Source organism: Phaseolus vulgaris, chromosome 9 (assembly GCF_051622355.1).
Source record: "Phaseolus vulgaris cultivar YP4 chromosome 9, ASM5162235v1, whole genome shotgun sequence".
NCBI classification, from domain to species: domain Eukaryota; kingdom Viridiplantae; phylum Streptophyta; class Magnoliopsida; order Fabales; family Fabaceae; genus Phaseolus; species Phaseolus vulgaris.
In genome coordinates this window covers 13,619,564-13,636,722 of record NC_143506.1, presented here as the reverse complement: position 1 = coordinate 13,636,722, position 17,159 = coordinate 13,619,564, and the positions used below count along the sequence as shown (strand labels likewise).

Sequence of the window (17,159 nt, the reverse complement as noted above, 5' to 3'; positions counted from 1 at the left end):
AAACCCATATCTCATGCTGAAGCTATTCTCTTTAGCTCTTATAATTCATGTATTATGCATATCTCATATAGCTAAAGGTGCACGAACATTCACACGACATAAATCTAATCAAGTTTAGGTTGTTTAAGAGGAAATAGAATAATAAGTTTAAAGAGAAAACTCGATATAAATGATAATGATGTTGTTCAAACAAATAAGAGTTTTCAGTTTTTTGTTTCTGATGGGTATGACCATTTTGAATTTATTAAACGAAATTGTATTCACACGGATGTCATTTCTAACATGTTGAACAATCCAAAATTGGAGTCAAAAAAATAATACTTGGTCCTTAACAATTTCATAAATTTATTACATTTGAACTATATAATTATTTGTCATAAAATTGTTACTAACCATTAAAGTAACAACACAATCACCAAGTATATTTTACTCGCATTCCTTTGGTTGTTATATATTTCTGATGTCCGTGTTAAACTAGAAACTATTAAATCATAAACTGCATTGTCCCAATTTATACAAATTCTCTAAAATCTTAAAAGGAAATGAAAAAAAAAAAAACTTTAAGTCCTAAGAAAATAAAATAAAAAAGCTACAAAAGAAGTATGTACAACCTATAAAATTCATCAACATTATTTTTTCCTTTGATAAACTTTGTTGACCAATTTTTTCAAAATAATATCTATTTTTATGTCTTCTTCATCAAACACCTCATTCACCAACCCATCACCTTCATCCTCCAAATTTAATTGTTCTTCGACCACTCGCAACCCTAGAGCGAAAGAGATATCCACAACTTTAAAAGGCACTAAATGTTGCCTTATTCTTAAACAATTATTATCAACACTACACTCACTAATTAATTCCCAAAAATAACTTGATATGTGCAATTCATCTTCTAATTTGAGAATCCACTTAATAGGTGTCCACTCTATTATTCGATGTTGGAATAATGTCAAATTACGATTGATTTCAACAATATGTTAAGTGTGAACTCTGTGTCACACTCTTATCTACAAAATCAGCATACAAAGCAAATTTATGTATTCAATACAATTTCAAAATTAAATGACCTATTAAAAATCTAGTAATATAAACAATCAAACATTCATTTCCATTCCTTTACCATCAAAGTTTTGACCATCATATTTTTCCATAAAACTTGAAGAAGTCATTTCACAAACTATCCAAAACAAGAAATATCAACCACTTCATTGAAAATTCAACTAAAATATGTTATATTTTTTATCTTATCATTATTTTGAAATGCTATTAACATGTAAATTATACACAACAACAAATAAAAAATGTAACATTCTCCATCTTCTTATGATTTGTTTTATAAAAACAGATGATGTGTGTTTGTGGCAGCATGTGTTATGTACATTAACTTCTTTTCAACATTCAATCAAATTCATTCCCTTTATTAATCCTTTCATTTTGATATTGTGTGAGTGATTCATTTTTTTCTTGTTATCCTTTATTTTATAACAGATTTTAGTTGAAAATCATAGAAGTGTTTTTCTTCATGGACAGAGAGTGGAATTTTCCATGAATAGAGAAAATCACCAACCAGTCAATAATTACACCCTAAACAAAAAAATCAAAAATAACCAACAAACCACAGATAGTGCATAATGCACTAACCACGACGACCACCACAAAAAGCACAAAAAAAAAATTAACCTTACGAATACATAACACCAAACCGTTAATATGTAAACTCTAAAGCAAAATAACCATCAAACCAAACTAGGTGCATACTGCAGCAACCATGCCCACCACTACAACAAAAAAGTGCAAAAAAAATCACAAACAAAAATGCATAAAATTTGTCAATAAACCCTAAATAAATAAAAAACCATAAAAAAATCAATGTAATTGTAAACCTTACCAGTGTTGCTATTCTTTTAAAAGCTTTCGTCATTCTTTATTGTTTGACACTACTTCACTGCACTGTTTCAAAACACTACAATCTCTACTTTACCTTCTTTGTCTTAGGTTTGTATCTCTTTGCCTTGCAATGTAATCATTTTCCGCTCCCGGAAGTCCTTGTAATTCCCAATTAAAATAATTTCATTAATGTTTGGAGCATGTCGTGAATAACATTTATTTATTTTTTCTTGTTTGATAAAAAAATTAATGTTTGACTGGACAAAAAATTAATTTGGTCACATCGGTGCACAATGCGACGTAACAATTATATGCAGGCACAAAGCATTCATCATTTGTTAACATAACATTTTTCCTAATAATTGGAATATGATCTCTTGCTTCAGGAAATGAAAATAAAACTCATGATAATTGTTCGTAATTAACAATAACTAGAATAGATACTTATAAGCAATTTTAAAAAGACGGCAAGGAATGAATAGCATGAGCACAACAAACATTGTAAGAACTCATTGGTCACTATATATAAGAACTTCAATACTCAATTAACTAAGTATCATTGTTTTTTATCGACAACAAATTTGAGTATTTAAAGATGTTCTAACCTTTTACAAAACAACTTAAATTAATATTTTCAAATATACATAGATAATAACAAAAACAACAAAGAAAAATTCAGAAGAGAACATTAACCAAACCATATAGTCTACATCTTAATAACAAACATCTAAAGCATATACCCAAAACTCTGAATAAAAACCCTCTAACCATCATTGATCAATTCATATACGCAGTTTTTTTTTTTATCAGCAAATTCATATCCGCAGTTAACCAGCTTGACATTGTTTTGCTCCTCTTATGCATCACCAAGAACTGCTCCAGAATAAATGCAGCACCACCTAGCATGACACATGTGGTTTAATTCCTTGGGGGTTAATAAAGGATATCTTATATACGAGTTAATGTGTTAAAAACCTGTTAGATAGTTACTAGCACATAAGGCACAAGACACTTCCGGGTAGAAAAAGAAGACGCGGCAAATGAAGGCAAGCTTCGTTCTCCGGCAAGGGCAAACGTCGGTCCATAACAGTAATATAATTTTGATTACTTTTTTCTTTTCTGGTGTGCACTTTGGATAACTAGACGCATAGGGTTGTGGAGCCAAAAGATTATAATTTTTAATAAAGGATAATGTCTTTTTTTCTACTTAACCAACTTATTCATTTTGTTACGATGCTTTATCTCACAAAAAGACCTTCATGAAAATATTGGAATTCAAAATTAACCAAAAACACAAGTTCATTCAAAGCAGAAAATAAAAATTCTTTAATAAAGAATAACACGTAACATTTGTTAACTTTTCAACAGAAATATTTTTTATCAGTAAAAATTAAACAGAAGAAATTTGACCATTTAAGGGATGTTGTAACATTTATAAAAAAAATAATAGAGAATCAAAGCTCCCAAGACAGAATAAGATACTAAAGTAGAATCCCTGCAACATAATACTACATTCACCAGAATGAAGATTTTACCTAATATGTAAAAAACTGCATCAAACATATTCCTACAATAAGTATACACACTGACTTCTTCATTCTTAAAGTGTGGGTCATTTAACCAAAGACAACACATTACAGAAAAAATAGGCTGCTACATGTCGCAAACAATTCTACTCCCAGTCTCCAAATTGCTTTCGAGAATTACTTGTCCCAGAGATAGCCACAAGAAATTAAACCATGAAGATAAATATAGTGTCCATGAAAGTGTAAAGAAAGTCCCAGTGCCACTAAATTAATGAATAGAACCCTCAAAAGGATGCTGCTACAATTATTTTTTAAACATAACAACAAAGTGTGCCTAATTGACAGATAGTTGGGTATATTAAATGTATAATTAGGGTTTCACTCTTATTCCTATACATAGAAAGATAAAAGACTGAGTTTGCTCCAGTGATATTTACGCTAAAAAGAGATTAATTTAATTACTGATTACATGGTACGTCCACAGACAAAAACAAAATTAATTTGAAGTTATGTATGAAGAAACCTCTTATCGTTAATTAATTTGATTCGACTGGATTAGACTGCTTAACTCACTATAAATATATATTTAACCTGATTATGAACGGAAAACCTCAAATTATAGTTCCTGGTTAATCGAACAAGACGCGTATCACTATCCAATCACTTAGCGAAAGGAACTTTATATCAGACATGATTGACTCAGCCAAAAGGGTTTTGGTTTAGTGGAAAATTTGGTGGCAAGGCAACTGTGTTTTTTTAGCACTATAGATGTAGACATATGCGTATACAGTACATGTTATATTTTTATGAGGAGCAAGAAAAGCAAAGGTTGAAGCAAGAAACTGGACAGTTCGAATCTATCAAACAAATCAAATGATTTTCCGGTGACAACATAATTATAAAACGCGATGGGTTTGTGATTCAGTTAATTTAGGTTGTTTACTGAAAGTCGATGTCAAGACGATAATGAGAGTGGTGGTGAGTGAGGGAGTGAGGGGGTTGCCATTTTGATAAACATGCAGTCATGCATTATTGGCTGGCATCAGAAAAAAATGTCACTTTAAGGGAATGCTTTGCAAAGTTATGGACGTGAGAGAGGTGGGTCTTTCAACTATATGCATGAAATGATGACGTGGGGGACCCAGAAGCAGAATGAAGGAGTTTCATCATGTCATGGAATCCCTTGGATTGAGGAGGGTGTAGCAGAAGCAGCCTTCAAACTGTGGAATATGGAATGTGGATGTGGAATTAACCATTCCCCTTTTTACTTGCTTCTTTCTTTTAATATTTTGTTGCTTAGTAATCACCTTTATTTTTGTTTTTTTCTCTTTAAACGATTAATCAGCCACAGTATGAAAAGAAGAGAAGGAGAAGAAGAAGGAGAAAAGAATGTGATATGCATGTGATCCAACAGACTTTATGTTCCCCGTTACCTCCCACCTCTAGCTAGATATCTATCTATCATATCTTCCTTCTTCTATACTTCACTCTATTTCTAAACCAAATCAAACCACCAACCATTGCTTCCATCTCTGTCTTTTTTTACATTCGGTGACTCTCGCTTTTTGGTTAATCATGTTTAGGTCAAGCATCCACATTTCAATGCTAATTGTACTGAATCCACATTTTGGGTCCCACTGCTAGACATGCGAGGTCGGCCATGCATGCATCCTAATGTGTGCTTCATCATCCATCAAATTTAAAGTTTGTTTCAAATTGTGACCTTCTCAGGCCCAACATCCCATCAACTACACAATACTTCTCTTTTCTTTTCTTTTCATTAATAAATTAAGAAAAGATATGTGTTTGGTGTTTTCCTCAGTTAGGTAGTAGAACTAGCATATGAATATACTACCCCGTTCTATTCTTATTCTTTGGTACTAGGCAAAGTATCTCATGATCTCGCATAATAAATAGAAGGATCTTTCTTTTTCTTCACGTAGAAGTCGTATGGATGATGGCTTTAAGAAAGAAAGAAGAAAAGGAAAAAAAATAAAGGGAAAGAAAAAGGGGGGAAAGGAGAGGAAAAAAAAAAGAAAGGTTTGAAAAGCAGAGGAAGAAAGACCTCTCTTGTTGTTCTCTCCTTTTAATGTAACTCTAAAGTATGTTAAAATGAACTTTCTTTTGTTGATGAGAGGTATCAATATGCCATGCATGTATAATGTTTTGATCATAGAGATATTAATATTCTTCCAGGAAGCTGCTTTACAACGTCTTTTCCAGGACAATTTAACTTTTGCATGCAAACCCATTTCCCCCATGTACAGCATACTCTTTATTCTATATACCACCTTTATGTTACTTTTTCGTTTCATCAATTATGGATACTAGTTTTGCATATGTATGTTACATCTTATTTTCGTATATCACCATCTCTGTAGTGTTTAGATAACTAGTTGTAAGATTGCGGACTTGCTTAGTACCTACTGTTTAATTACACAGCAAGTGTTTTTATATAAAGTTGTTTGTTACATCATATCAGAAACCACAACTAATTTGTTTTCTGTATATTTATCTTAATCAAGTTTCAAGGCGAGACCCTTACAACTAAAAATCAAATAACTTTTTATTAACAAATATATCCGCATTATAGATTGCATATCTGTTATCTGATGAGTGAGGGTGATCATTCCTTTTATCAACCTTTATCAGGTTTTCTCTTCCATTCCGTTCTGGACTGTTAATAAAATCTAGGATAACGCTGGATGGTGAATAACTGTTGCATTCCAATGATTGTATATAGCAGCACCACTTGATTGTTGTCAAATTTATTGTTATTTTACTGTTTTTTCTAGTCTTTATTTAATTACGGATAGTGCTACTAATAATTTTGTTAGCATTTATGCTACTTTTGAAGTCTTAGGTGAATTTATATAAGAGCAATCTCACTAAAAGAAAAACATGAAATAAAAACTAATTTTAGAAAGAAAAAAAACTAGTTACTATAGTAATTAAATTAGAGACTATTTTAGAAACTAAAAAAAAATTAGTTTCTAAATTGATATCTAATTAGCAACCAAGATTTTTGCTACCAAATTTGAAAACTAAATAATTGGTAGTAAAAACTTTAGTTGCTAATTAGATACCAATTTAGAAACCATTTAATAATAATAGAAACTAATTTAGAAATCAAAAATTTTTTAGTCTCTAAAATTGTCTCTAATTTAGTCACTATAGCAACTAATTATTTTTTGTCACTAAAAATTAGTTTTTATTTCATGATTTTCTTGTACTGTTTTAAGGGGCGAGGAAGAAGGGGAATTTACGCGGTTATACAGTTCTTTCTGGAAGATTTGCTCTCAAACTATGTAATTTTTGGAAGAGTACCGGAAAATAAAATTGCTACTAAGGTCAACTTGAAGAGATATGAGATTGTGGTTGAAAGTATTTTGCGTTGACAAATGAGGATACAACAAGTCATTTGTTTTTGGATGTAGAATTGTTTGACAAGTTTGGAATCTTTGCTACATGTGGTTAGCGTTGAGTTCGGCTGATCATCTTTATTCTACCTCACATTCCTTGCAATTTAATTTGCATGGTGCACATCTGTTAATTTATTTTTGGGAAATGTTTGGATTGCGTTGGTAATTGAGATTTGAAGATATAGAAATATACACATTTTTAAAGGTGGAGTGATTGATCATTCTAAAATCTTCTCCATGACTCAATTGAAAGTCTAATCCTGGACAACTTCTAAATTTCCTTCAACTTGGTTCTCCTTTTTTCAAATTGGTGTCTCGATCCCCTAATTTATATGTACTCGACGAAAAACAAATGATTTTCTATAGGTTGTCAGGTGTATACTTTGCGGTTTGTGAAGGAAGTTTGTCTATGTTAGTTGGTTTGAGTGAGAAGTGTTTAAGATGTGTAAGGATTGGATGCATCGTGTCTCATATAGTGAGGTTGTATACTCTCTTTATTTTAAAGTGCTACTGTTAAATATGTTCTTTAGAAGTTTTTGTTTTATACCATTGATTATTAACTCTGCATATAGGCGGTTACAGTTGAGTTTTTTTTTGGTTTAAAATATATTGTTGTTCTAGTTCACGTTGAGGAAGATAATTATCATTTTTTTTATTATGTCTAATAACAAAACAAATCCAGAACGTACTGTAGGCATGACTTAATTTTTATGGACTTTTATATTTTTGCTCATTATATTACGTTGAACTTTATTTTTAAAAGAAAAATTGTTTTATATTGAAAATTTTATTTTTCATGTTATCAGTGTCTTTTTTTTATCAATAATAAATAAATAAGAGGATACTTTAGGTTGATAATGGCAGTGCTTATTTTGATTATCCTAAGAGTATTGTGTCTTAGTGTGTTACTTTTAACTTTCAAGAAGGTACTCAGTTTGATGAAAGGTTCGATTGTGGACATGGTTTAAGATCATTGCATAATGCTAATTTTCATACTGTACATTCACCCAACTTGTTTCTTTTTAGCTTTTCTAATATAGTAATTGTTGTATGTAGTTTAGAACCTCTTTGTACTCTTAATAATGCTTTGCTCATAAAGAAAGGTGCATATATAAATGAAACAAAGAGTTAATCCTAAATTTCCGGTTTGAAGAGAATTTAATTAAAAAAATAGGCAATCATACTCTGACATTCTAATTTTTTCAAACTTCATTTGATCACTAATAATATTATTATTTTATCTTAAATTTTTATTTTTATATTTATTGGTTGAATATAATATTTTATTATTAAAAAGGGTTATAAAATAGAAATGGGAGTAAAAGAGGAGTATCAAAACAAAATTTATTCTTTACTAAAATACAAAAGTTAAGAGAGTTAAGGAAGAGTTTTAACAGGAAAATCAAATCAATTTTAAATGCTTGATACAATTTTATTTTTAATGTTTTTATATTTTGCTAGTATATGTTTTGGTAGGACATAATTTTTTTTGTCTCTAAATCCTTGATTAATTTGAGACATATGTGAACTTGTTTTATAGAATATAAAACTTTTGTTTCGATTTTCAAAATTTTAAACTTGGGATTTTATTTAAAGAAAATAGGTTTTTTTTTTATCTCTCCAACTAATAAGCAATGTTCATAACAAGATATACATATCAAACAATGAATATTACAATATTATAATATAGTTAAAATTAGTTTGTTATGTCAAAAATAATTCATTTCAATAATTTTTTATTATAAATAATATTTATTTGGAAGAAAACAGAAATAGGCAGCAAAGAAAGAAAACGCAACGTCTTGGTTATTGAGGAAATTTATGCACGAGTGTGGTGTAGGAGGGATTACTTGAATGATCCATAGAGAAACAGAGCAAAAAGAACCTGGGGCTCAGCTACATCAATGTTTCTATATAAATTTAAATGACACTATAAAAACAAACGGCTATCTTGTCCTCTACATTATTATCAGTGTCATTTCCTCGTGGGATTCATATGTCATAGCCTCATAGCCCCTCGTGACCCTCCAATTATGCCAAAAAAAAGTTTGAATTCAACTTATTTGACTCATCTCTCTCTATAATTCTACACACAAAAAACCTACATCATAGCCAAAATATGTACTACAACTTCAAACCTCGTATGAACTACCCACATCTTTACTTATTAATCCAATCTTAATTCCTAAATTTAACAAGCATGTACGTATCTGTATGTTGCAATTTAACTAATATAAAAAGTGTGTTTTATGGAAATTGAAGAGGGCGTCAGTGGAACAGACAAAAAAGAGCGCGGAAACAGACAGAAGAAGAAAGAAAGAACCTCAGTGGGGTTGTCGTGTAGAGAATACAGATTATTTTTATTATACTGTTTCTTTTAAAATGGTTAAATACATATATTCGTTATTAACATAGGATGTTGGTAGCTTAAGGCTAAGTATGTAAAGGTTTGGTACTGTGGAGAATTAAAATATGAGTTGGTTGGTTGGAATGAGATGAAAAAGAAAATGGTTTATCCGTATTGGGTGTGTGTTTTGTAGTTGTCTCTTCTTGAAATTCCCATTGGAGTTTTGTCCAATAATAAGAAAAATGATTTTATTGAGAGGTACCGGCGGTGGTCATGTGACTGGAGGTGGGGTTGGTTCACTTTCACTGCGTTTTAGAAATTAGAATAGAATCTTCTTGGCTCTTCAACGTGAGTGAGTGTGAAGTGCGTGAAGCGAGCGAGGGATGTGAGTTTCGATCATTTGTTTGTTGGGTGAATTTTGGGAGTGATTTTGCTCTTGGTGGGCTCACTAGGATCTGTCTCAGTTGCTGACAACTTGTGAGGGAAAATCAGCCTTTCTTTTTCTAGATTTCCTTGCTCTTTGGGTCCACCATCTTCATTCTTTCTCTCTTTCTCTCTTTCAAACAATTAATAATACACATCCCTTCCTTATCTCTGTTTAAAATTACAATCATCCTAATCACAATGCAAGGACTCTTCCATTTCAATTTAACAACCACACTCCAAGAAATAAAATAAAATGAGACGTTGGTGGGATTGGATCGTGCATCACACTAGAGTTCTTTTACCAAAATAGCCCTGAAACCAAATTTGGGGGCCCCACATCGGTGGACCAGGACCAGTCTAGTTATTATGTTTCATTTATAAACACATAATTAGGTCAAATTATATGTTGTTGTGGTCAAGGCAATCAAGCGGGCATAATTCTGGAAGAATGAGTTTGAAGATGATATTATGGACTGTGAAAACATGGGGAGGACATAGAAAAAGTTTCCATGTTGATGAAATTGTTTAATATTCACCCGCTCCTGTTTTGAAAGAAGAGAGTGAGCTTAATTGGAAACGCAATCAAACTAGGGAAAAGGACAGAAGGAGGGGTAAGTGATAACGTTAAAATTGATAATTGTACAGCTAGCTAGGAGAAGATGAAGGTTGAGGGTAGCTTAGTATGATGAAAAAAATAATTAAAAAAAAAAAGTGTGGAGAATTCCCATAAATAAGCACGTAACATGAACTAGGGAATAAGGTGGTGGTAATAAATATATGTTAGGAAGGGAAAAAAACAAAAGAAGAATCACGAGACTAGTAATACTCACAGATGCATAAAAAATAAAAAGGACTACTACTACTGTCTCCATGTCAGCCGCTGCTGCTTCTGCTGCTACGGTGCAGTAGAGTACAGCGAAAGAGTCAGGAGGGTGTGAACTGGGAATTGGGAATTAAGAAAAGGTTAGGAAGAAGCAGAAGGGGGGCAGAAGAAGAAGCAAAAAGAAATAGAAACAAGGGCATGATTGTTTACAAACTTGGCAGATAGTTATCGCTTTGGTCTTTTCCTCTTCCCACATAACATACATACATAGCTACCTCTTCTCTTCTCTTCTCTTCTCCTCTTGTTCTTAATTATTTTTTCACATTTCTCTCTTTCTCTTTCTATCATATGCTAGCCTACAATACAATAATAGAGTAGGGGAAGAAGAACAAGAACGCATCATCCATTCCTCCATTCTCGTTTCATTATTGGGACTTGAAGCTGCCGGCATTGTTACCTCATGCTGCACTATTTCTCACTTCTCATGCTTCTTTTCTTTATGCTCACCTACACCACCTTAATAAAATCACTAATCACTGTGTATTACTCAAAAAAGGACTACACGTTTTTTGTTTCTTGTCTAATATTTTTATATTTTACCTCAAAACCAAATTTTAAGTAAACTTCTTGTGCAATTCAAATGTTGTTTAAAGATAAAACCATTGTTTTAACTCCGATAGAGTAATAACTGAAAAGGGAAAGTTACTTTTTAAGAATAATTACAGATAATTTACTGCTTATTCAATTATAAAATAATATATCACATTTTCTTAAAATAAAAATGGCCATTTCGATTGATCCATTAACTCTTGTTTTTTTTTTCAGCAAAGATTAACTCTTGTATTCAACATGATTAACGTGTGATTGAAAACAAACTGGGTTTAAATGGTTAAATAAATCGATTTACAATTTTTTATAATATATATTTCATATAAATATTCCAGCACATGAAATAGTTAAATAAATCTGATTTACTTTTTTTTTCTTGTACCATTGTTATACTATATTCATTCTAGTAATTAAACAAACAAAAATTCATACAGATATTCCCTATTTCTACTTACTTTCTCAAACAAACAAAATTACAAGGGCGATTTAAATTTCATAATGTGGATTATTCCTAGCTTTACCTTCTTTATTGAATATTAAATAACGCATTCTTTCTTTCCATTACTCTTTTTTTTTCTAGTTAAAAGTGATAACTTTAAACTAAAACATTCAAATTATATAACAACTTCATAAATGGACCTATTTTATGAAATATTCCCAAGGTTAACTTCTTTCTATTTTTCCAGTAATTAGGTTTTATAAGCCAAGGTATTTGAGATCATGGACCTTGCTTTCCAAGTTATTTAGAGCACTATCATATCTTTAAAATATTGGTGTAACATGTGAGGATAGGGTGTTTGTGACCATACAAATTGGTCTTATTATCAAAATACTTCCATAATGGGACAAATATTTGAGGTTATAATTAGTGGTCAGATCTTTCTTGCGACACCAATCAACCAAAGAGTTATAAATCGAATCTTGTTTTAAATCCATGAGGCCAATAGTACAATTTTAAACCAAAATTTTCTTTTATTAACTACACTAATAAATTTCATTTTTTTCTTTATCACAGTATAAAAAAAATCATTTACTGATAAAAATGGCATCTGTCTACGATTATCTTTGGTAGTGCAACTTTTTCTAAGAAAAAGGTAGTGTAACTTTTATCTAAGAAAAATAAGCTACTCATATAGACTTTAGAAATATACACTAGCAATATAATGCATTCCACTACCTTTGAAATGTATATTTTTATCCTCTTCTAATAATTAACTTAATTATTTACTACTGTAAGTATATTATCATATACTAATACATAGTTTAAGTTTTTAGGCAAAAAAATACGTTAATAAACACTGTTAAACAGGTAGACAGTAAATTATAGTTTTTCGAACTTCACGGTTTTTTTTTCATCAGCATTTCGAACTTCACGTGGGATACCAGTTTTATATTATCAACTGTGTATGCAACAAACTAATGCTGGGTTTGGATAGAAAAGGTTAAAAAGGGATAAAGATGTAAAAATGAATTGAAAGAAAAGTTTGTTTAGTTAAAAATAATTATATTTATTATTCATAATATTATTATTTTAAATTATTTATCGTTAGAATCACAATTCACAGCTGGATTACGTTGTTTCATAATTGATTATAGATATAAAAAAACACGTATTTACATTAAATTTTGTAATAATAAAATTGATTATATATTCATTTGAGTGGATTTAATTAAAAAAAAATTATCGCATCCTTTCTCCTTTTGGTTATTTTTTTTACTATTTTCACATTTCTACCAAATAAAATAAAATATGATCTCATCTTCCATTTCTTCATTATTGATTTCCCAGGTTAATAAGAGTTTTTCTTTCAATGAAGGTATCTTGGTTTGTATTGTTAATAGTTGATGTATTGGGGTATACCGAGGATAATAAAGTTGGAGGTTGTGTTGTAAGATTGAATTGGGTAATGAGCAACTTTTGAGATATTATTATTAAACTATATTCACATTGTTATATGAGGAAAGCAAAGAAAATTGTAAAGTGAGAAATAATTACTACATGGGTGGGGAACCGGGACAGTTTAGCTTTGTTTTTCCAATAATGAGAATCATAGACACTATCAAAATAATCAGTTGTGGTATCTATCCGAAATAATTAGTCATCATTTTCCCATTGTTTTGCTTTGGCCCTCTATCTGCTTCTGCGTCCCTACTATTCTACTTTCACTTATTATCACAAAATCAATGCGCTTCTCATTTTAATTATTTGGATCCTCACTGTCCACTTATTACTCTATGGTTTTCAAGCAACTTTTTTTACCTCCTCTTTTCTTTTAAATTATCAAACCTGTAGCTTACTATGCAAACACAACCCTACCCACCCACAAAAAAAAAAAACTAATAAGCTAGACAATCAAAGAAATGTTAGAAACTTGTTGCATGATTGTTGATGTGAAATCATGAATGGACAGAATGATTTGTTAATTAGCTTGTTCATATGTTATACATATTACATAGTACTACTGTAGTTGCATTCATTTTGGGACACGGACAACCTTTATATATACGCATACATTTATGTAAAAAGGAAACAAGTGTGATATGTGTGTACGTATTATAAAATAATAATAAAAATATAATGGAGGTGGAAAAGGTGTGAAATTTTGGGTAGTTGTTTGATGGGAACTTTTGGGGTCAATAATTCAATTGAATCACCTACATGAGGAAAAGAAGCGGAGCCAAAGTTGGAGGCTCAATGTAATGTAAAAGTAAAGGGAAGCTAAACACGGGTAGCTATAGCTACCTATTGTAAGCTAGGGAGTAAAAGGTACTAGTGGCCACAGTGAGCATACGTCTCTAGCACACGATTTTGAAGTTTGAAATATGTTATGTTTTTCTTTTTTTCAATTTATGAAAGAGAGAAATGGTAGAAGCAGTGGAAATGGAAGGAAGGAAGGGAAGAAATGTGATCGATCACCCACAACAGTCTTGAATTCCGTCACGTACTTCGATGTATCCTTTGCCTTATTATATCTGCTAGAGATGTGCAACGCAAGAACAAAAAATAACTGATGGGGATTCGAAATTAGAGACTGTGTTTGGCTGGTGACATTAAACAACAAAAGGAAAGGTACAAATTGTGAAAAGAGGACACTCGTTTGACGTGAAGTGAAACCCACCTTCTTCACATTTCTGATACATCTTTTGCTTGATTCCAATTCCAATATTTTATTTGGATACGGAAAATGTAATGTCAATACCCAAAAAAAAATCACATTGTTTGTCAAATATCAGATTGTACTTCTCTACGAGATTCCCTTACCTTTGGAATTCGAAATTCAATACCATACCCCTCATGACATAATCATTCCAACACTCCACCACATATATATGGAACAGACATTTCAATTAATTATTATTTACAACAACAACAACTGTTAACTAAAAACATTAAAACTTGTTTAAATAATGATTAGGGAAAAGGCTGTTGCATAGGAAGTGTTTGACTGTTTACCACTAATGGAATGGAACACATATAAAAAAGGAAGAGAGATTGATTGAGTTGAGGAAGGGTTGAACGGTCAATTTGTAAGAGATAATAGATAACATTGGTCTGCACCTTCTTCCTCTTGTGCGTGATTTTAAGTGGGTGTGCGCGGGATCAATGTCAGAACTCAGAAGCCTCTCTGCATCACAAACACTCACCCACACACGTAGAAGGAGAGAGAGAGAAAGTGAGTCACGGGTTTGCCTTGAAAGGCCCTTATTTCACAGTCCTAGACAGACAGACACATATTCTCTCTCACAACACAACCGATGAGGGTAACAAAAAATATAATGCCCCTACCAGACAATATCCTTTCACCCAAAACAACAACCCAAATTAATACATCTAATATACACTCACATTAAAATAATACAAAATATGTATAAAAACAAGGTAAATAAATACTACTACTCCTTCCACCCCTTTTCTCTCTCCTCTTCTCTAAACATTTTTATCTATCCTTTCCTTTCCCTTCACCATTCTCATTCTCACTCTCATACGCACACCACACCACCCTCTCTTTCTCTCCTCTTCTGATGGCTCTTCTTCTTGACAACTGTGAAGGCATTCTACTCTCTTTGGACTCACACAAATCAGTGCCTGCTCCTTTCCTCACCAAAACATACCAACTTGTGGATGATCCCGCCACAGATCACATAGTTTCCTGGGGTGAAGACGACACCACTTTCGTCGTTTGGCGTCCTCCTGAGTTCGCTAGGGACCTTCTTCCCAACTACTTCAAACACAACAACTTCTCAAGTTTCGTTCGCCAGCTCAACACCTATGTACTATATTCGCATACCATCTTCCTTCTTCAATACTTTTTTTCTTTCTTTTATCTTCTTCCAATTAACATGCTTCATTTTGAATGCCTCAACTAGGGTTTCAGAAAGATTGTACCGGACCGATGGGAGTTCGCTAACGAATTCTTCAAGAAGGGAGAGAAACACTTGCTGTGCGAGATCCATAGGAGAAAAACCGCTCAGCCTCAACAAGGAAGCATGAATCACCATCACCACCATTCACATTCTCCACTTGGAGTCAACGTTGGCGTTCCCACTTTCTTTCCCTTTTCCAGCAGAGCCAGCATCTCCCCCTCCAACGACTCCGACGACCAAACCAATTGGTGTGACTCTCCTCCACGTGGAGCCACCTCATTGATGAACGGTGCAGCCAACTACAGCACTTCCGTCACCGCGCTTTCCGAGGACAACGAGAGACTCAGGCGAAGCAACAACATGCTCATGTCGGAACTTGCGCACATGAAGAAGCTTTATAACGACATTATCTACTTTGTTCAAAACCATGTCAAGCCAGTGGCTCCTAGCAACTCTTACTCTTCTTCTTTGCTGCTATGCAATACACCTGCTGCTACTCCAATAAATGGTGCCAATGTTTCAATGATGCAAAGGCCAATGAACCAGTTTCTGGGGTATTATTCTACTAACCCTAAGCAAGGAACTACTCCATTAACTCAACATCAGCAACATCAACCTCAGACCTACCATGTTAACTCCCCCTCCAACACCTCAAGGAGTTCTATAACGATTGTCGAAGGACCTAGCGGCAACATTAACAGCTGCAAGACAAAACTTTTTGGTGTGTCGCTCCAGTCAAAGAAAAGGGTGCACCCTGATTATGGATCTAATTCGGAGACCAACAAGGCTCGTTTGGTTTTGGATAAGGATGACTTGGGGTTGAATCTCATGCCTCCATCCACTTGTTAGTTCCACTGATTGATTCTAAGATATCCCAAGCTAGCTTAATTTTCTTTTACTTGCTTTGATTTGTTTTCATTTTCTTTTTAATTTTTGCATCACTACTCTCAAGTTTTGAGTCTTGGAGGAGGCAGATGATATTGATGGAAACGTGTGTGTGCGTGCGTGGGCTCGTTTGTGTGACTGTTTTTGTGATTCTGTGTACATATAACTTAGCGCCGATATTATTATCTTTGTTCCCGACCCATCATCTATTGATATAGGTGGGTTTTGGTTAGAGTAAAAGGTCAGAAATTAAAGCAAACTTTAAATGTTCTCCAACTCCTCTTTCAGGACGGGTTTTTCTTATTTTCATTGGTACACTTTATTGTCCTGGATTGTGTGGGATCATTCTTTTTTTCGTCTTGTTTGTTCATAGTCTCTTTCGCTTATTTTGGTATCTGCATGCCTCCAGTTGCATTAATGCTAATGCCAGCAAGAAAGAGAGAGAGAGTGTGTGTTAATGATGAAGAGTTGCTTACAGTTTTTATTGGGTAAAAAGCTGAGAACTGAGAATGTAACAGGCTGGCTTAATGACAAATTTGCAAGGCTTTCTTGAGGAAGCTAGCCTCATTAATGGTGTCCGTGTACGAAGCAAAGAACACAAAATACATTGCATCTCAATTCAAAACCCGATGAAAAGACGAGTGATATTACAAAAGATCCATACTATAAAGGAGCTGACAGTAAATCACTGATTCGTTCAAAAAAATATTCCCATTATTAGGTGTACGATTTGTGATTAGTCGTTTTAATTAAATAATACTATTTAGTAATCAAGATTGATTAATCATTTTGTTTGATGTCGAGATGTGTAGAGTACTATGATTTTAGAAAAAAGGTTATCATAATGTTTCTTATAGAGCGACGGT

General features: G+C 32.6%; 1 protein-coding gene across 1 annotated transcript; it reads left to right on the top strand.

Moving 5' to 3' along the window:
• Window positions 1-14,614: 14,614 nt before the first annotated feature.
• LOC137822514 (heat stress transcription factor B-4) lies at window positions 14,615-16,569 on the top strand. The gene is made up of 2 exons (XM_068627411.1): window positions 14,615-15,315; window positions 15,412-16,569. The coding sequence occupies exons 1-2, from the start codon at window positions 15,067-15,069 to the stop codon at window positions 16,255-16,257; spliced, it is 1,095 nt and encodes a 364-aa protein (XP_068483512.1). The 5' UTR covers window positions 14,615-15,066; the 3' UTR covers window positions 16,258-16,569.
• The last annotated feature ends 590 nt before the right edge of the window (window positions 16,570-17,159 follow it).